A 19521-nucleotide genomic window follows, 5' to 3' on the forward strand; every position below is an offset into this window, starting at 1 on the left:
GGGCAACTCTATGCCCTCCAAGTACCACAAACTTCCTGTGGCGGCTGCCAGAGGGCAAGGGACAAAGGTTCAAAGGTCTTGACTGCTTTGGGGAATATTATCTAAAACCACAAGCCTTTCATGGTTCTGGGAAAGTGGTCTCCAAACTGGAATCTCTTTAACAAGGGCTTGCTGATGCTTCTACACACTTGTATGGTCTCCCCTACACCGTCCCAAGCTGTGATCGGGGTTCCCCAGGTAACACAGGCCCCTACTCTGTCCTCACAGACCCAGGATCTGGGGTTCGACCTGGAGAGCTAAGCTTCTGGCAGACCCAGCTCTGGTCCCATGTGTGGCTCTTCTGGGGACTGGACTCCTCACTCCTTGGGGACCCATGAGTGGATCTAGCCGCGGAGACACGGCTAATAGAGGCAAAAGAGGAGACAGGAGAGGAGCTAAGGAGGAGTGGAGGGGAGAGGTGTGGGAGAGGCCGAATTCCAGGAGGTCTGCAGCAAATCCAAACACAGGATGCTCAGTTGAATTGAAATCTCAGGTAAACAATGAATATTTTTTTACTGTAAGTATATCCCCAATATTGCATGGAACATATTGCATATAATATTTGGGACATACTTACACACAAAAGATGCATCCATTGTTCATCAGAAATTCCAGTTTAACTGGGAACCCTATATTTTATCTGACAACCATACTCCAAATCTTCCCAAGTCCCCCGTCCCGTCTAGCATCCTGCCGCCATGCACACTTCCTAAAAGCTGTATTTTCCTTCTATTACTCTCAGCTCAAGGACCTCCCCTCATCTCCCTCTGCCTCCATCCCAGGAGCATCCTCGTCTGATGGTCAGCACCCCCAACACAGCCCCTCCCTCACAGCTGGCCTCCCAGGATCCCTTCTCCCCAAGCCTCCTGCTGGCTCCCTCATTCACTGTCCTTAGGCTCCCACACCCACTTTGTTCTCCCTCTGCAAAGTTCCCTCCCCTTCCTCACTGTTTCCATCCACCTGCCTTTCTCTTTGCTCCATTACTTGGTGCCTTGCAGACTTCAGTGCTGCGGGGTAGGCATGATTTTCATCTAAGCTCAGACCTGAGGCTTCCTGAGGGCAGGACCAGTTTGTTCTTCCTGACTCCTCAGCAATGTGGCTCTGGTGGCCTGAGGGAGTGGTGGGGGAAGGAGGGTTCAGTGGGTGGCAGGAGGGGAGCAAAGAGCAGGGTAGACAGAGAAGGGCGGCAGGGGCAGGATAGAGAGGAGCCCGAGGGGCAGGCAGGATAGGGGCCTCAGCTGGGCAGACCCCCCCCACCCCAAGGATCATGCGTGGCATCCACCAGGGCCTCTATGATTGCAAGACGGGGAGCTGCTGGGAGAATGGGCTCTGCTCGATGCCTCCACCACCCTGGCCCAAGGTGACTCCTTCCCCTTCTCAGTGGGTGGAAACTGGGCCTTGTGACAGGCAGGGGGACCTGTCTCTTGGACTGTGATGGGGGAGGGGGGAGCATGGGCGGGCAGGGAAAGCCAAGAAGCCAAAAGAACAGTAGCAGAGAGAAGAGGAGTGGGAGGTGGAGGCTGGGGGCTGGGCCATAGGGAGCACCTGGGGGTGGGGGCGATGTGAAGGAGCAGGTTAAAAGCAGTCGGACACCGGTAAATTGGTGCGAGCACCGCCCTGTCCTGGGTGAAGCTAGTTGGTTTGTTATCTTTACCCACCAAAGCATTTACTTTGGTTAGTCGCCCGATCCACAAACACTTTCGAGGAGATGACATTACCGAAAGGGAGGAACATCTGCATCAGCTCAGCGTCCCCAAACTCCTGGGGCAGATGGTAGATGAACAGGTTACAGCCCTCGGGCCCTGCGGTGGGGGGGGTGGGGCAGGGAGGAGGGATGGCAGGGTGGGGGGAAGAGAGAGACAGAGGAGAGGTGAGCGAGTTAGGCAGCGGCAGCAGGGAGGGGGGCAAGGTTGGGAGGGGGGGTCTCATCCAAGATCCAAGGGCGGCCATGGAGGAGTGGGGACTGCTGAGCCCCAAGCCTGAGCTCTGGTCTCCGCCCTGCCCTTGGTCAAGTCACTGAACCTCTCTGTGCCTCAGTCACCTTTGCTGCAAAATGGATCTATAAGATGGTGCCTGGAAACTCGCTCCAGGGGCAGAGCTGACGAGTGAAGGGGGTAAATGTGCCAAGGCCTGGTCAGCCAGGGAGAGGAGGTACTGAGGACAGGCAGGAGTAGGGAGAGCTGGGGAAGGCCAGGCGGCCGCCCTCCGGCCCAGCACCTGCTCTGGAATGGCCCTGGGCAGCCCAGCAGGCCCATGGTGCCAGGTGAGAAGCTTCTTGTCACGTCCCACAGCCAGGCCCCAGCTGGGACCTCCCAGCTGGCTGCTGCTTGGCCCATCTTTCTCCAAAATCCGCAGCCACTGCTTCCCACCTGGTGCCCAACCTTCCCCTGCCCCAAACCTCTCACTCAGCCCCAGTCCTGAGTACAGACATCAGGACTTCTCTAGCCTCCTCCAACAGGTTAGGTGCACAGGAGGGGTTTCACGGCACAGCTCCGTGATTAGCCGGGGTACCTGCAAGCCTTATTACATGGAGCTCCCCATTTCCTGACAGCGGTAACAACCTGCCACTTCTACAGCGTGAACTACATGTCAGGCTCTTCTAAGCGCTTTATATGTAGGTTAAGTCACTGAATCTTCTAGCAGCCCTCTGAGGCAAGTACTGTCATCACTCCCACTACAGATGAGCAAACGGAGGCCCAGAGAGGTTAAGTCACCTGCCAAAAATCACACGGCTGAGGTGAGAGAGCCAGGATATGGACCCAGGCCATCTGCCTCTGAACTCTGTGCTTTCCTCTCTCCCTATCATAAATCTCCGTGCCCAGAAACCCTGAACACTGTTGAAGCCTTTGGATTTCTAAAATTTCCAAACAGCTAAAGAGTTATGTTTTGTTTAAATAACCATAATTCTCAATTTTAACTTTGAAATGGAAATATTTCTAAGATGATTCATCTCTTTCTTGCCATTTTAAACAGAGTATGCTACGTGTTATTAACCTTTTAGAACGTGGTCATTCCAGTGATGGTTTCCAACCTGTGGAGGCCATGCAAAGCTGCATTTGTTAGAGACGTAGAAGAACCGAGGCTCTGACCAGAGACTGGTTGAGACTAAGCATGAGCTCAAAAGTGAAGGTAGTAAGGCATCGATGTGGGCTGTGTGTGGCTGCAAGGCCAGAACCACATCCTGCTTCTCTGGGACAGGTGAGGTTGCCAGGTAACCCAGTTCAGGAGCAAGTCTCTGGACCCTCACTCTCCTCCTTGTTCCTTCCAAAGACCCCTTTGACCACCAAAGCGACCCTCTGAGTGTCTGACCTCCTGGGTCCTTGGTCCCCATCCTGCATCATCGACCCTCAGCCTCCCACCCTCAGCCTCTCCTTCCTGGACCACTGTCTCCCAGGAAAAGTGCCTGCTGACGGCGCATTCAGAACCCACGCAAGCATGCTCCCTCACCCATCTCCAGGGGTCCCTGCTGCTGAATCCCCCAAGCTTACCCCATCTCCAGCCATGCCATGTTCTCACTGGTTCATACTCTGAATGCGTCCCTTGATGGTCCCCAGCTAGATGTGAGTCCCCTCCGGGCAGAAATCAGCTTGAAGGCCTAATCTAAGCCACACCTCCTCCAGGACTCCCACCCAGATTCTCCCCATACCTTCTCTCTTCCAGTGCTCCCTAAGTCTACACTCTGTGGTCTGAGGCTCTTTCTCCTTTCGCTCTGAGAGGTTTTCTCTGCAGTCAGATTGGGAGCTGTAGGGGGCAGGGGCATTTGCCTTCTCCTGCCCTCCTGCCCCTCCCTCAGCACTGCCTTCCTTCTTCCTTCCATCCCATTCTTCAGGCTTCCCTCACTGTCCCACCCCATGTAGCCACCTGCCTTGAACCTGGGACCCTCACTTCAAGTTCGACAAGATGCTTTATGTGGATGTTATATCTATTCAACTTAAAGTCTCAAAGAGCCTTCAAGGTCAGAGCCCACAGGCTCATCCCATCAGTATGGTGTGTCATTGAACTTCACAGGAATGGCTCTCACAGCCCCAGCCTAGCCCCCTGCCCCTCACCCCTCCAGAGGGAGCACACACATTGTCTTCCATCCCCAAGCCCTTCCTGCATTTCCTCATCCACAGATAGTACAGCATCCAGATGGCATCACCAGCAGGACTGTAAGATCAATCTGGTCCCACCCAGCCTTCTGAGAAATGGTGAAGCAGGGCTCCAGACACAGGAGGTGATTATTCTGGCCACACTGCAGCCCTGGGCAGAGCCAGGATTGGAGCAGCCCCGAGGGTAACCTCAACCCATCTTGGAGCTGAGAGCCTCCAGGAATTCAGGCATCTGTTGGTTTTCAGGCTCGGCTCAAAGACAAGGTCCTGGAAGGAGGTCTCTCCCACAACCAGTGTGTCCAAGTATGTCAGTGACATTCACGGGGGGTGGTAACCATGACAGAAAGGGCCAACCACTATCATGGCTGGAGGAACACAGCCTTCTTTCTCACCTGTGCTTCATATAACACTGTGGACATGACTCTGGTCTGGCTGCAGCCCACCCCGTCCTGTCTCCCCACCTGGTCCCGTCCCCAAGCCCAGGCTCACCTCATACTTTGCAGCACCCATGCCTTTGTTCCTGTTCTCCCTGCCTTGAGTGTCTGTCTGTCCATATTTATGTGCTGAAGACCTCATCCTCCAAGGCACCCGAAGCCTTCTCTGACAGCCCCGCTTCCAGCACCATGAGCTCACCCTTGTATGAAACCTGGTTCTGTACACATCTGGGTCCACGATTCACCCTTCCCCATGCCCTGCTCTCCTATGGTGGCTCGCTCGTCCTGTGCTCCCGTCAGGAAGAGTGTGGACAATAAAGGGAGATTCCGCATCTGAGAGATGGCTGGAGCAGAGACTGGCCTCACCAGGTCTGGTCTGGGGAGCTGGGCACAGGGGTAGGGAGCTGAAGCTGCTCAGAGATGGAAGGAAGGTATGAGAAGTGCAGAGTGAGATACATGGGGTGGTGCAGAGTGTAAGAGAGGACGAACAGGGAGTAGATGGAGGGTCTCAGTCTATTTAAGGCCAGGGTTAGGGGCTAACCTGTGTATTGGTCAGAGAAGCACTGACCTGCAGGCGTGTGTGTGTGTGTGTGTGTGTGTGTGCGTGTGTGTGCGTGTGTGTGTGTTTGTGTGTGTGGTAGAGTTTAGAGACCCCTGAGCCCACAGGCCAGAGTGATGCAGGGCACTGACTGCGGGCTGAGGGTGTGTCAGCCTAAGGCCAGTGGGGTGATAGTGCCTGTGGGCACTGTGCTCTGGTCTGGGCTTGGACGGGCAAGACTGGGACTCTTGGACCCTGCCCTTCATGGCTCTGCTCTCACTGACATGGCACTGGAAGAGCTGGACTGAAGGGGAGGAGGGCAGGAGCAAAGCAGGCTCAAGGGCCACAGACCAATGAAGGGACCCTCTGGTGGAGGCAGGGCTGCTGGACCCCCCGCCCCCACTTCACCACCAGCGGGCCCAGATGCCACTCCGGACAGAGCCAGACCAGGCCGTGTTCGCAGGCTGTGGGCAGGGTCCCCACCGCACACTCCTCTGGGTTCCTGTAGCTTGGCCTTCCTGGCCGTGGAGAGGTGATGACACAGATCTCAGGAGCTGCCCAGTGTGTGTCAACTGGGGTGGTGGGCATCATGTACAACTTTGGAGGGATGACGGTTTGGTGAAGGAAAGGCTGTGTGCACAGCGAGAAATCCATAGGAAAGTTCTGGACTTCTGAGTCAGACGTGAGCTTTGAGTTTCATGCTTCTCTAGCAACTAATCCTCACTGTTCTCATTTTATAGGTAAGGACATCAAGGGGAAGGGGAAGAAGGTGGCCATAAACTGGGAGTCAGATCCAGATGGATTTGCTTAGAAGTCCAGGTTCTCAGCCATCTGGGGCATGTTTGGGGCCCGTCCGACCAATGCGTTAGGACTAGCAGACCCTGGGGTCTTTTCCAGGGCTAACCCACATCTCCTGGCTCTGGGGACCTATGCTGCAGGGACTATGAGCTGCTTATCTGGAGACCATCGGAATCCTCTGGCCAAATGGGCTCCTGGGACAGATGCAGTGGCCTCACTGGTGGGTAACCCTTTTCATGGGCTAGGGAAGGCAAGACCTTGTTAGTATCCCTGCCCCCCCCCCCCCCCCTCCACTGGGCTTTCTGTGAGCATGCCCACAGAATCCTGAGGGTGGGCTTATTTATCCAGCTCCCTGTGGGTCTCTAGTCTCTGGAACGGGAAGACACTGAGGGTCTTTATCAGATCCCAGCCTCCCAAACCCCACTGGCCTTGCCTGCCCTGTGCACACCAGGGCCTCTGGATGTGACTTTCCAGGCACCTCTCCTTCCACTAGGTTGCACAGAGGCACTCCCACTCCCGCACCTGCCTGTGGAGTCTCACCCTGGGAGCTCCAGCTGGGAGCACCCAGAGGATACAAGTTCTCCTGTCCGTGATGAACAGGTCTCCCTACTCCGGCCCCGTGGTGAGAATTCCTACTTCTCCCCTTCCTCTCCACTGGCCAAATCCTGCCCATCAGGTGATGGGGGATTCTTGGACCCCCACCTCTTCCAGGGCTCCACCTTCCTGCCCTCCTGCCACTTGGGTTTCCAGAGCTGCCCTTGAGAAGCCCACCTCCATGTTTGGATTGGAAAATGCACCATGTCACGATTGGGCTGTCTTCCCTCACCCTCCTCAACACCACACACAAACATGGTCACCTTTCAAACGAAACACCCCAGCCGAAGGCCCAGGTGAGCAGCCCCTTTGGGGACAGAAGGGGGTGGGGAGGGGCCTAGGAGCCCCAGCTCAAAAACTCACCTTCTCTCTGTTGCTGGGGGATCATTGGAGGTGGCTGAGGAAAGGCCTGGCTTATCTGACCATAGGCAGCAGGGTAGGCGGCTGCTGGAGGGCCAAAGAGAAGAGGCGAGAGAAGAGACAGCGACAGTGACATGGAGAGAGACAGAGTGAGAGGCAGGAAGAAAGAGAGAAACTTCAGTGTTGAGCAGTAAAAGCAGACCAGCCAAAAGGGGCGTTTTAGCTTAGCCACTTAAGATAAAGCCAGTTCAGCAGTGTGTGTGTGTGTGTGTGTGTGTGTGCGCGCGCGCACGTGTGCATGCAGTTGGGGGAAGGCAAGCTTATTCTGAAAAAATGGAGCACCCGCATTTGTGGATAATCCACAATAACGGACCATCAAAAACATTGGAGTGCCCGCACAAGATCACCCACACCACCAGGAATCCCCATTCCTTGAGCCAGGGCTGACTCTGGCACCTGTACCCTCCTCCCACTCAGATGGCACCTGTGTGGGAGGTGGGGTGCCACCCTACGTATGAGCTTGGCCTCTGGGATCCTGCCAGGGGGTGGTTCTCAGGGGCAAAGGACTCAGTTGGCCAAACTTGGTACTTTCTGGGTTCAACTGGAAAGGGTCAGAGGTGGAACAGGAATGGCCAGTCCCTGTCCCCAGCCTGGCCTGCCTCCAAAGGTACAGGATCTGAGGTCAGAGTTCAAGGGTCCCAGCAGGTGAGAGAGCTTCCCCTGACCTCCAGATGTGAGAGGCCAGCTTCACCAGAGTCCCCATATTGCCCTCAGGAGAGATATTGCTGGCTCTTTCTGACCTGGCCAGACAGCAGGAGACTGGCTGGGCAGAGATGATTATAGTGTGTGTGTGTGTGTGTGTGTGTGTGAAAGACAGACAGAGGATAATGACTGATAGCTTGCCTTGGGCTTCCTACAGTGGCTGATCACCTCCCCACTCAGTGACCTAAGGCCATCTGCTGGCCCCAAGGCTATCTCTTCTCACTTCTTTTTTTCTACCGCTGGCTGCCTATGTCCCCTCGCTGGAGCCCCATTCCTGCTGCCTGGATGTGGATGGGGGAAGGAGCAGAACTGCTTCTCTTCCAGGGTCGCTCCTTCCCTCAAACCCAGGCATCTACATTTGCCAGACCAGTGACTGTGAATTCTGGCCTCTCCCCCAGCACAAACCAGCCCTGGAAGCACCAAGGTTGGGAGGAAAGTCCGGCCTCAGAGCCGAGTATCTGCCCAGAGCTTCAGCCTGGCTCACCTACTCGTGTGAAGTTCTGACCACCCACCGCTGCAAAGGGTACCGGCCATCAGAAGTAAACTCTGCCTGAATGCTGGGGGCTCGTAGAAGGGGAGCGGGTCCTCTCCCAGGATACCCTTCCCGCCCCTCCCACTCCTCCCCCTCCCCTCCCCAGCTCCGGGCCCAGGCCTGGGGAGGAAAGGGGGCATTGGTGCCCCAGGTGTGGGGACGTGAGGATACTAACGACCTGCATACTGCTGCACTCCAGCGTAGGCCTGCTGCAGGGGGTCCGCGGCGGTGGGGCTCTGTGCTGCAGGGGAGCCAAGGGAGCAGAAGTCAGCGATGCCCACCCAGACCAGCCTCTCCCCCGCCGTGCCCGGGGAGATGATGCCTCGGCGGCACTGCCCTTCCCAGCCACTGTGGCGTCTGCCCCCACCCTGCCTGGGGGCTGGGGGACTCAGGGTGCAGCTGGCTTGGGGTGGGGTGGGGTGGGGTGGGGTGGGATGGGTCGCTCATGAAGAAGGCTGTGAAGGGACGGGAAGGAGATGCCAGAGGAGGGCTCCACCATGAGGGGCTTGGTGGGAAGATACCTGAGCGACCTGGTCCTGGACGAGGGCTGTGGGAAAACGGGTGAGGAGGCTAGAGGTTACCAAGAGGGTGGTCTCCTCCTCACTTATCCCCAACACAAGTCAGGGGCAGATCCCAGCTGGGTGAAATGAAGGGCATGGGAGGCTTCATCCTGCCACACTGTCCTCCTGGGCCACCCGTGCTGCTCAAACACAGGGACCTCTCCTTTATCCTTAGGGAGTTTGCACAAGGCAAGGAGGCCTTGCACTCTGAGGTCACGCCCGAGACACATTCAGCAGGAACTGGCCACACAAATGAGGCCTGCCCCATGTGGCCCCAAAAACTGAAGAACCACAAGACCAAGGACCTTCCTTCCACCTGATCTCGTGAGTCTGGGCTGTCTACTGCCCAGCGTAAGGAGAGGAGCCTTAGGCTGATACTCTGGCAAGCAACCTGGGGAGGCTGGACTGGGGCAAAGGCTTGGCCCATTTCTGTTGCCTCTGTTGTGTCTACAGGTGCTGCGGGTAAAAGCCCGGCGAATGTGGGCACTGCCTCTGGTGACCAAGGCCACCCACTGATGGCTGACGTGGTAGGGGGCTGGCCCTGGAGGCCCAGGTTGGTGAGTGGGTACCCAGACAGATCCAGCCTCAATATGTCCAAGGCAGAGTGGATAATACAGCAAGGCAGGAAGACAATTATCTGGGCTTATATCTGCCTGGCAACCCAGGCCAGCCAGCTGGCTGGTAGTGCTAGGCTTTGGGGCCTGCAGACCAGGAAGAATTCCCAAACTTCCCTTCCGAGCTCTTGTCCCTAAACCTCTCGGTAACCTTCCACTAGAACAACAGCACCTGAGCTGCAGGGGAGCCCAGGGAAAATCCAAGGGGCAGTGGTCCTGGGAGACAGCGTAGATGGCTGCAGGAGAGCTGGGCCCAGGAGGGCACTGCTCAGAGTGGGGAGCTGAAGACAGGTCAGGATGCAGGCCCCTTCCAGCCTGGGGTTGTCCCAGGACGAAACCTTATTCGTCTATTTCCCTCGAGTTGGAGACTGGAGCCAGGAGCTCCTGGTGGGGAGGTGGTAATGGTGATGATGCTTGTCGGGCTGGTCTTCTCTACCCTTTTGCCCCCTCTGCCTGACTCCTCTACCAGCCCCAGCTCTCTGGAGAGCCATGTCTAGCTTTGCCCTCTCAGTCTTCCCAGCTGCTCACACACAAAGTGCCTTTATGCAAATTAGAAAAAGGTGTCTCTTCCTCTGGCCAGTTGGATGGCCTATGCAAAATATCACCTGCACAACTTACATGGCAGCTTGCCCAGCACAGGACCAGAATCATAGCAAGTGCTGAGCACATTCTGTGACGTAAGGAGCAAACGGTCCTTAGCAGTTGTGAGAGCCACCCCTTCGGGGGTGTTATGTGGCAATAAAAGCCACACTGAGTGCTTCCAACGTGATCTTGTTGAGTGAGAGGGGAGGACAGAGAAGCTACCCGGGGCTAGGAAGTGGAGAAAAACATTTCTGAGACCCTTCTCTACTTCTCTGCTTAATGACCTCATTAGTAACTGCCAAAGAGTGAACACTTTGAAGGATCTCGCTCATTATAGCAGCTCCAAACTCTGCATTTAAAGATGGTAAATTAATTTTTTTAATGTACTACTTTTCTCCTTTCCTTCCCTCATCCCTCCCCCCTGCTCTGGCAGGGAATTGTTTATGGGATGTGGCAGATTGTTACAAATGGGGGAGAGGAACATTTCCAAATTCCATGAGGGAAACAGCTCACAGATGCTGGTGGGGGTGGGGAAGAAACAGGTTTGTCAAAATCCAGAGATCCAGATGGGCTTGCGGGCAGGGAGGAGGGGGGAAATGAAACCACCCAGATGTGCTGGGGACTGTATCTCCCAGCCCATGAGCCAGAGTGGGGAGGAGCCCAAGAACCTGAGCTTGGTGGGGTCTCTCCCACCTCTGGCTTGCCGAGCCTCTCCCTGCCTCCCTTGCCAGCCTGAAGTCTTCATCCTTCAACAACAGTCCAGATCCTCTGGCCCTGCCCCTTTACTCTGGGATTCTCTGGCTTCTCTTAGCAGTGAGGGGAGAAGTGTGGAGCAACGTGGTAGGGGGCCGGCCCTGGCGGCCCAGGGAGGTGAGTGGGGATCCAGACGGATCCCAGCCTCTGGGATCAGATCAGAGACAATTCCAAGGTCAAAGTCAGGAAATTCTCTATTTCTTGCTAGCACAGTGACCTTGCACTCTGCTGCTGGTGGAACTCTCATATTCTATGGATGTCTGGGCCTCACTCCAGACACTGAAATCAAAATATCTGGGCTTCTGTGATTTCACAAAGACACACAAATGATTCTGGTGAGCAGAGTAGAGGGCATACTTTGCCCCTTAGCTGACCTCCTCGGTCCTAGTTGGGCCAAACTCCTTACCACCCCTTGTCCCTGCCAGGAAGGGGCCCCCTGCCTCTGGGCCTCCAGGACAGCCTCCTCTACAGGACTATGTTCCTCATTCGCCCTCACCTCTCTAATTCCTATCCATCTGTTAAAGTTGATCTGGGCCTCCTCCTCAGGAAGCTCCTGATGATGCTCTGTTCTGCCTTACTGTCTCATTATGCTGTCAATGTATATTGTGTTCCTGACTGGCTTTGACCTCCCAGGGGATAGGCCCATGTCCTGTTCTCCTTCTGGAGCACCCCCCCCCCCTTTCATCTGCCACAGACCGGGCACTTACCAGTACTTACAGGGACTCTGTGCTGTAACCATCTGCCCTCCAGGAAGGAGGACAGCCCTCTTCACATCTCTATTACATTGCCCCTTGCCAGTTTACCTTAGGGCTTTAGGCCCAGCTTCCCTACTCTAATGTCAGTCCATCCTCAAGGCCAGAGAGAGGAGCTGCTGCAAGCAGCTGGGTACTCTCACCACAAGAGACATGCTAAGTTTGAGAGGAACAAAGTGCATCAGGAACAGGCCTCCTGGGTCTTGTAGGCCAGCATTTATGCAAGAAGCACTGGCGTGCTATCCATGGTTCTGACACACTTGTCCGAAGTGCCAACCACAGTTTTGTATAGATCCAGGGACCAAACTAGTATGTACTAGTCAAAATGTCAAATCTATATGCCTCTGCCTCATCCATACAAGAGATTTTTTTCCTACTTAACACTAAGTATGACTATTCTTTTAGTGTCTCTCTCCACTCATTTCCTATGGGCCAAATTCACTCCCAATTAACTTGCAGTTACTAGCCTCTCTATGTCAGTGTACAACCATATCTGTTCTCTTCTCTTTCCTGACGGAGCTCCAGGAATGGGCTGCTCTCTTCTCTCCAACCAGGGGCTCCCTGAAGGAGGGCAGGAGGCTGGCTCTCTCTGATCACATTTGGGGTTCTACCAAGGAACAGGCAGAGGGTAGGAGCCACATGTTCCCTATTACAAGCAAGGGCAGGGACAGAATGGATGAGGAATGTGCTGCATGGGGAAGGAAGGGCTGCCAGATGTGCTTACCTGGGTAGGGGTGGATGCCATTAGCAAACACAGCTTCTGCGGCAGGTTGCCCATTGGCCTGTGGGGGGAGGCCGGTGAAGCCGTTCACCCCAATGGGGGATGGGATGCTAGGCACAGCTGGTGCAGTGATGCCCGGAGGGGTGCTGCCACCTGGTTCCAGAAGTGCAGAGGGGTGGAAGAGGAGGGGAGGCAAGCAGAACCAAGGTGAGGAAGGCTGACCCATGGAGCTCTATCCCTTGGCTCCAAGGGCCTGGGAAAAGACCTCCCAAGTCAGTCCTATCTGTGAATCATGCCTGGGGTTATCTCCCTTCATGGTGACACCACTCATCCCAACTGTATCCATCCTTCAAGGCAGAGTCCAACTCTGGCCCACCCCAAGAAGGCTTCCCTGACCAGTGACTGCAGCATGGCCTTGGACCTGCAGCACATAAACTATTCTCAGTGTCCTTGACTTTGACTACACTTAATCTTCCTTTCATCTTTTTTAGTGGATGTTGCTCACCCCAGCTAAGTCAGGATGGGCTGGTCCTTGTTTAGCCACTACAGGGCTACTAAGTTGCTGGCTCTGCTCTCTTGTCTGCATCACTGAGGGGCTGATCTGGTTCCCCATGAAGGAGTTTTGCTACTCAGGTGGGAGGAGGTCTTAATTCTGATGTTCCCTTGCACATAAGGAGAGAGCCCTTTGCAGAGTCCAGACTCAGCCCTATTCATACACCAAATAGACACTGAGGCCTCCTCCAGTGGAGGCAATGGTGATGCCCATTGTGACAAGGGTAAAGTCAGGGTCAGATGACAATACCCTGTGCCTTCTCTATGCCAGGTGGGTGGAGCCCAAGGTGTGGATGGCATACTGATGATTATACTGGAAAGGGCCTTCCTCTTCCTATAGGAATCAGGGAATCTCTACAGCTCCTGGATGTCAGGAAGGCTGCCAGTATGGTGCAGGGAGCTGAGGAAGCTGGATGAATGAGAACCTGGGGTGTTGGGCCAGGCCTTGGGACTAGACAAGGGTTTCTTAATTTTGTCACTACTGACATTTGAGGACAGACATTTCCTTATTGTGAGGGGCTCTCCTGGGCATCATAGGATGTTTAGCAACAACCCTGGCCTCTACCTACTAGACTACAGTAGCACTCCCCCTACCAGTTGTGACAACCAAAAATGTCTCAGGACATTGCCAGATGTCCTGGGTGGGCGGGAGGACAAAACTGGCCCAGGTTGAGAATCACTTAACTGAACAATAGCCAAGATCTAATTAAGAACATCCTGGGGAGCTTGGGTGGCTCAGTCAGTTAAGCATCCAACTTCCACTCAGGTCATGATCTCACGGCTCATGAGTTCGATCCTCACGTTGGGCTCTGTACTGACAGCTCAGAGCCTAGAGCCCGCTTCATATTCTGTCTCTATTTCTCCCCACCCCTCTCCTCCTTGTGTGCACTCTCTCTCTCTCAAATATAAATATTAAAAAAAAAAAGAACATGCTTTATGAATGGGGTTATTTCCAAACCTGCTGTCCTTTAATAATTCTTGAGGTTCTCTCTTGCTTATCTCTTTTGCTTATCTCTCTTGCACTTGTCTTGGGAAAAGCCAACAAATCTAAGTTGGATTAAAGAAAAGTGAAAAAACTGGGGCTCCTTCCCTGGTTAGGCCAGGAACTTAATAAGGCCACAGAATGGGCGAGATTTTTTTCCCCTCAGACCTCAAAGTGGGGAGGTGTTTTCATGTGAATTTCTTTCTAGAGATCTAAAAAAGAGATCAAGATGAATTGCTTCCTGATATGGCTCAATAACTTGAGTGAAACTTTCACCACCCTGAAATCATATCATTGACTGCATGGGGCCCACATCCCATCTTCCCTTAGGTCTCCAGGGATTCGAACATTTAAAAAAATTTTTTTTAATGTTTTTATTTATTTTTGAGAGAGAGAGAGAGAGAGAGAGAGAGAGAGAGAGAGAATGTGAATGGGGGAGGGGCAGAGAAAGAGGGAGACAGAATCTGAAGCAGGCTCAAGGCTCTGAGCTGACAGCACAGAGCCCAACGTGGGGCTCAAATTCGTGAACCTTGAGATCATGAGCCGAGATGAAGTCAGACGCTTAACCTACTGACCCACCCAGGCGCTCCAGGATTAGAACACTTACAAACTTCCAGAGGATGAAGCCTGCTTGGGTCCATATACATCATGTGCTCTGGCCATGGGAAGGTCCACCAGTAGATGAAATTGGCCAAATAATAGGTCCCACCTGCTGCTTTCCTGCCACACCAGGTCCAGTGTTGGTACCTGGCCACTCACCTGAGGTTGGGGTCATGGGTGCGGCCGCCAGGCCATTCATGTTGAGGGCCGCCATCTGCTGCATCTGGGCGGCGGCGAAGGCAGCCATGGGGTTCAGGTAGCCACCCTGTGCGACTGACGCCATTAGTGCCGCTTGCTGCTGCATCAGCTGGGGCAGAGGAAGTGGAAAAAATATCATGCGCTTCCAGGGGGGCAGCCCTCCCCACCAGGGGGCTCAGCTCCTGGAGACCAGCCTTCCAGGCCCTGAAACCCAGGGAGTTCAGATATATCCCCCACCCCCACCCTCTGAGAGAACTGTATTCATAAGTAATGATAGGGTCTTAGGGACTCTAAAGTTGTAGAGGGGGAGGAGGAGGGGACTGGCTCCATGGGTGCTGGTCAGCCCTAAGAAAGATCTGTCATCCATGGAGATGTGACAGCCAGAGCTCCAGAGACATGTTAGGTGAGCCTCTGTAGAGTTAACTTGGCATGGATTTGTTTAAGGTGGTCCTAACTTGGAGTCTGTTGGGTAGAAGCAACAGGAGAATCATGAATAGAACTCCGGGCACCCCCAGTGTCCTCACAAAGGTGAGCGGGGACTGGGTAGGTTGCTGACATGGCCAAGTTTGGACACTGTTGAAGAAGTGAAGTGAGCTTATATCTTTAGAACCGGAACGCCGGCTGACCTCAGGGCCACCCCTGTGGGGGCTGTGGTTACAAGTCTGGGGTCAACTTCCGGGAGACCGGGACAGAGCTGGCTCCAGTGTGGAGGGAAGAAGTGGATGGCCAGCAGCATCTGGCAGGGTCTGAAGGGACCTCAGGGCAAGTGTGGATGCAGAGGGTTTTGGGGCACCTCAAAGGAGCCCTGCCGGGAATGACCGCCTCCCTTGAGTGAGGGCAGAGGTAGAGTGGTGACAACCAAGCACGGGCACCTCTCTCACCACTTCCAGGTGGTGCTTCCTAGACTCTGACTAGTGGAAGAGCGCTGAGAGCACCCCACCTTGCTGCCCAGCCTAGAGGCCTCTCCAGCTCCTTCTCTATAGAACCAGAATAGCCGCCCACCTCCTCCTGGAAGCCACCCTGCACTGGCCTAGACTTCTCTTAGCCCCCTCTGGTCTCTACTCCCTGGGTTCACTCCTCATCACGCCTCATGCTCCAGGACAGCAGGATATCCTGGGCCAGGAGCAGGGCTCCCCTCAGCACACTTGGGCGTCCTTGCTCTCCCAGGCTCTGAGCAAAGTGAGCTAGAGAACAGCTGCGCGCACGGCCCCGCCCCTCACTCGGCTGCGCCCCCACTTACTGCCTGTGCGTAAGCGCCGTAGGCCCCAAACGGGATGGCCATGGGGTTGAACATGCCCATCTGGCCGGCCATCTGCTGCATTCGCCGCATCGTGCGCTCCTTGTCAGTGTCGGCAAACTTGACCACCAGACTGGATGAGGCTCCCTGCAGCCAGGACTGCGCGTGAGGCCCACTTGCCCCAGCTGCCTCCTCTCCCAGCTGTCCTTGCCCTGGCGGGACCCACCCGATCCTCTGGGGGAGGGCCCTGGGGAGGGGGAGGGGTGGAGCTGGGCGGCACGTTCCAGCGCCTGCACTCGCCCAGCTGTCTGGGATCTTAACCCCACGGCAGGCGTTTTTTAATCTAGAGGCAGTCCAGTTCCTTACGTCTCTGGGCCTCAGTGTCCTTGTCTGAGAAATGGGGATAATGATAACGACTTCCTGCCTCTTGAGGAGGCTGTGAGCGCCCCACATTTGGCAAGGTGTGCACGGAGCTCAAGGGCAGGCGGGGCCCTGCGGAGCTCTCGGTCCCTCTCGGGCCACCGCGGGGTCCTCACTTCATCCGGGAGCGCCCCACTCACCGGCATAGTCTGGCTGCCGTGCAGAGCGTTGATTGCGGCTTGTGCCTCGGCATGGGAGGAGTACTTCACAAAGGCGCACCCTGGGGGGACGGGAGAGGCTGAGCCAAGGCGCGAGGGCCGGGCGAGGAAGGCCTTAGAAGCGCGAGGGCTGAGAGGTGAGTCACCCGAGGGGCCGAGGGGAGAGGGCGCATCCCGGATGAAAGCAGAATGGGTGAGACACAGAGACTGAGAGAGAAAGAGAGACACGGAGAAACACAAAGACAGAACCACACAGAGACAGAGAAAGACCTGGACGGGGATGGAGACTTAAAAGCATCCTTATTTTAAGTCTCCCTGCCCCTCTCTGGACTTGGATGGCGGCCTTCCCTTATCCTCAGGCCGGACCGCCTTGCCCCTTCCAAGCATCCTTCCCCGGCTCGCAGGTCGCAGATCGGGGCCAGCTGGAGGCCCAGGACTGACCAGGGTCGGGGGGCTGCTGTGGGGCCCAAGGCCTCGCCCGCCCGCTCCCCCGCCCCGCCCCCACGCACCCTTGCTGTTGCCATCCGGCCCGCGCAGGATGGTACACTCCTCGATGTTCCCGAAGGCTTCGAAGAGGCGGCGCACGTCGTCCTCGGACTGCTGCTTGTTGAGCATGCCCACGAAGAGTTTTCTATCTTCTGGAACAAAATTAGGAGATGCTTACCTGGGCCAGAGGAGCCGGGCTGCACGCGGGCGGGCCCGGGCGGCAGGAGGGGGGGTGGGGGGTGGAGGGGGTGGGGGTGGTGGTGGTGGTAAGAGGGTACAACCGGAGGGTAAGAGGAGGAGGGGGAGGAGCTGGGCAGGCAAGAGGGCTCTTAGCTGGAGGGGGAGGGCTTGGACGCAGCTAGAGCAGGAGGGCCACAGGGTGAGGGGGTTGGGAGAGAGGGAGAGCATAGCCAGAGGTGGAGGTGAGGGAGGAAGGGTTGGGTCAAGGGGGCTGGATTGCAGCGACTGTGCCCCCTCCCGCCCAGAGGGCACGCAGCACACAGAGGGAGTGAGGCCATTGGTCTGGCTGCCCACCTGTATGGCACACGGATGGCACAGAGGTGGCACAAGGGGCATCTGGGCAACCCTGCATTCCCTTTCTCCTTCCTCTTAGCTACATACTATCTTCTTCAGCCACTTTCACCCCCAGATGCCAAAATTAACTCACAACAGGCAAGTCCACCACAGGGCTTTTGCATCTGTCCTTCCCTCTGTCTGAAGTGCCTCCTGATCACAAGGCTGAATTCTTCTCGCCTTCTAGGTCTCAGTTTAAATAGTGCTTCTTCATCAAGGCCCCTCCTTCCTGCTCTCCTTTATTCTCTGTCTCAGATTCTGTCTCTCAAGGCCCAGATTCCAAAGGACCATCGTTTACCACTTTGCTTTGGTTTCTGTCCAGCTCCCTGCCCCCACCCCATGGATGCTCCCTGGGGGAAGAGAGCAGGCCTTGCCTGGAGTGCCAGTTAGTCAGCCCTCAGGACAGAGTTACGGAGTGGACAAACGAATGCCCTATGTCATTCCCAGGGTCACACCTTCTTTTTATCCCACATTGTTTGTACCTCCATCTGGTGTCCCTTCCTTGGTCTGGCCCTTCCTAGTTCATGCTGCAAAAATGTAGCCCTGGACACTTTTGTGGGGCCTGTTCCTGAAGGCTGGGCTCCCGCACCAGTCTCCCCCCGCCCAGGGGGTTTAGAACCACTCGGTTTGTTGACACCACTTGGCCGTGTGCTTAGGGTAGCAGGGATCACACTGGACTGTGCGGCTTTGCAGCAGCCGCGACTGCCGAAGGATCTCCCGTCCCACAAGCTTGTTGCGATGTGACGATGTGATGTGAAGTCCTCCCACTGAGGTGGGGCCTGTGCTCCCTCCCCTCGAATCAGGGTGGGGCTGTGACTGCTCTAACCAATAAAAAATGGCACAAAGGATGCCTGCTGACTTCCAAGTTAAGTCATAAAAGGGAGGCGCTCCTACTTGGCTCTGTCTTCGGGAATGCTTTCTCTGTGAGAAGCCAGCCACCCTGCTGTGAAGAACTCACGACTCAAAACTAGCTCACAGGAAAGTCCCCATGAGAAGGAACCCATGTCCCCAGCTGACGGCCAACATCGACCACCAGACATGGGAAGAATGAATCTGCAGATGATTCCGGCCCCCAGCCTTTGAATCTAACAGCTGAGGACCAGGCGTCTTGGAGCAGAGATAGGCCTTTCATGCTGTGCCCTGTCTGAATGCCTAACCCCCAGGATCCATGAGTTTAACAAATGGTTATTTTACACCACTCAGTCTGGGGCTAAATTGTTATGCAGCCATAGGAGCTGGAACAGAATCCCTGTGGAATCAGCACTCAGCAGGCACTCACTAGATGTTTGTTGATTCTCGAATGACTGACAAACACAGGCACACACAGCCTATGTGCAGAAACGTACACCCCCAAATTGCAAATGGCCCTGAGTTCTGGTTCCTGCGAATGTGAGAGCATTCTGAGTCTATGTCTCTCTGTACTCAGAGTACTTGCTACCTTCTGCCCCAGAGAACCTCCCCATGCCCAGACTGCCAGGTGAATTCACATAGACCTGAAGAGGTGTCTTGGGGTCTGGAGCAAAGCAGAGGAAACCACCTGGTCCCTGCACTGCTTCACAAGCCACCCCAGAGTCCTCCTCTTCAGGAAGCCCTGACCTCTGCCCTGCCAGTACCTCTTAGCCCAGAGCACTTAGCACTGGGCAAGTCCTCAGTGATGAGGTAGTCCTGGGTCCCAGCTCCTTCCATGCCCTACAGGGCATCATTGCCAGTTGTTGTTACTGCTTCTGGACCAGGGCACCCCAGTCTAGCCCTTCACCATTAGTAGGCTTCAGTCAAAGCTCTGGGGCCTGGAGCCCCTGCCTAGCCACCTGCCCCTGCCCGGGCAAGCAGGTGGCTTCTTGGGCCATCTCAAGGCCAGGCACACCCCGGCCCCATCTTCAGGGCTCACAGACTCCAAATTCTGGGCCAGGAAACCAAGAAGAAGAGAGAGAGAGAAAGTGGAGGGGTGAAGCTGGGGAAGGATGGGGGGAGATGAGGTTAGGAGCAGAGGGAGAAGGAAAATGGCTGAAATGGAGGGAAAAGAATCAGAAACAAAGAGCATCGAGCAGAGATGGCAGAGGAGAGGGCAGAGACAGAGGGGAGAGGGGCAGTGGCTTATGTTTAACTCCCAGAAGCAGCAGCAACATTTTCTATGAAGTGGAGGAAGCTTCTCAAGCCTTCAGTGGAGTCGTGAGTCATTACAACT

The 19521-nt window shown here is 55.4% G+C and overlaps 1 protein-coding gene across 14 annotated transcripts in view; it reads right to left on the minus strand.

The window, feature by feature from the left end:
* CELF4 (CUGBP Elav-like family member 4) overlaps positions 1–19521 on the minus strand; it is a 295532-nt gene that overhangs the window by 12793 nt on the left and 263218 nt on the right. For 3 of the 14 annotated variants that reach the window (XM_047828537.1, XM_047828535.1, XM_047828533.1), the window contains exons 4-11: positions 16787–16912; positions 16260–16339; positions 15703–15846; positions 14424–14571; positions 12134–12283; positions 8324–8389; positions 6858–6941; positions 1758–1841 (exon numbers count right to left, since the gene is read on the minus strand). In XM_047828537.1, the coding sequence (XP_047684493.1) occupies positions 1758–1841; positions 6858–6941; positions 8324–8389; positions 12134–12283; positions 14424–14571; positions 15703–15846; positions 16260–16339; positions 16787–16912 (882 nt within the window). Of the gene's footprint in view, positions 1–1757; positions 1842–6857; positions 6942–8323; positions 8390–12133; positions 12284–14423; positions 14572–15702; positions 15847–16259; positions 16340–16786; positions 16916–19521 lie in introns of all 14 variants that reach the window. The other 11 variants (XM_047828540.1, XM_047828534.1, XM_047828532.1 and 8 more) reach the window with 8 other exon arrangements.

Source organism: Prionailurus viverrinus, chromosome D3 (assembly GCF_022837055.1).
Source record: "Prionailurus viverrinus isolate Anna chromosome D3, UM_Priviv_1.0, whole genome shotgun sequence".
NCBI lineage: Eukaryota > Metazoa > Chordata > Mammalia > Carnivora > Felidae > Prionailurus > Prionailurus viverrinus.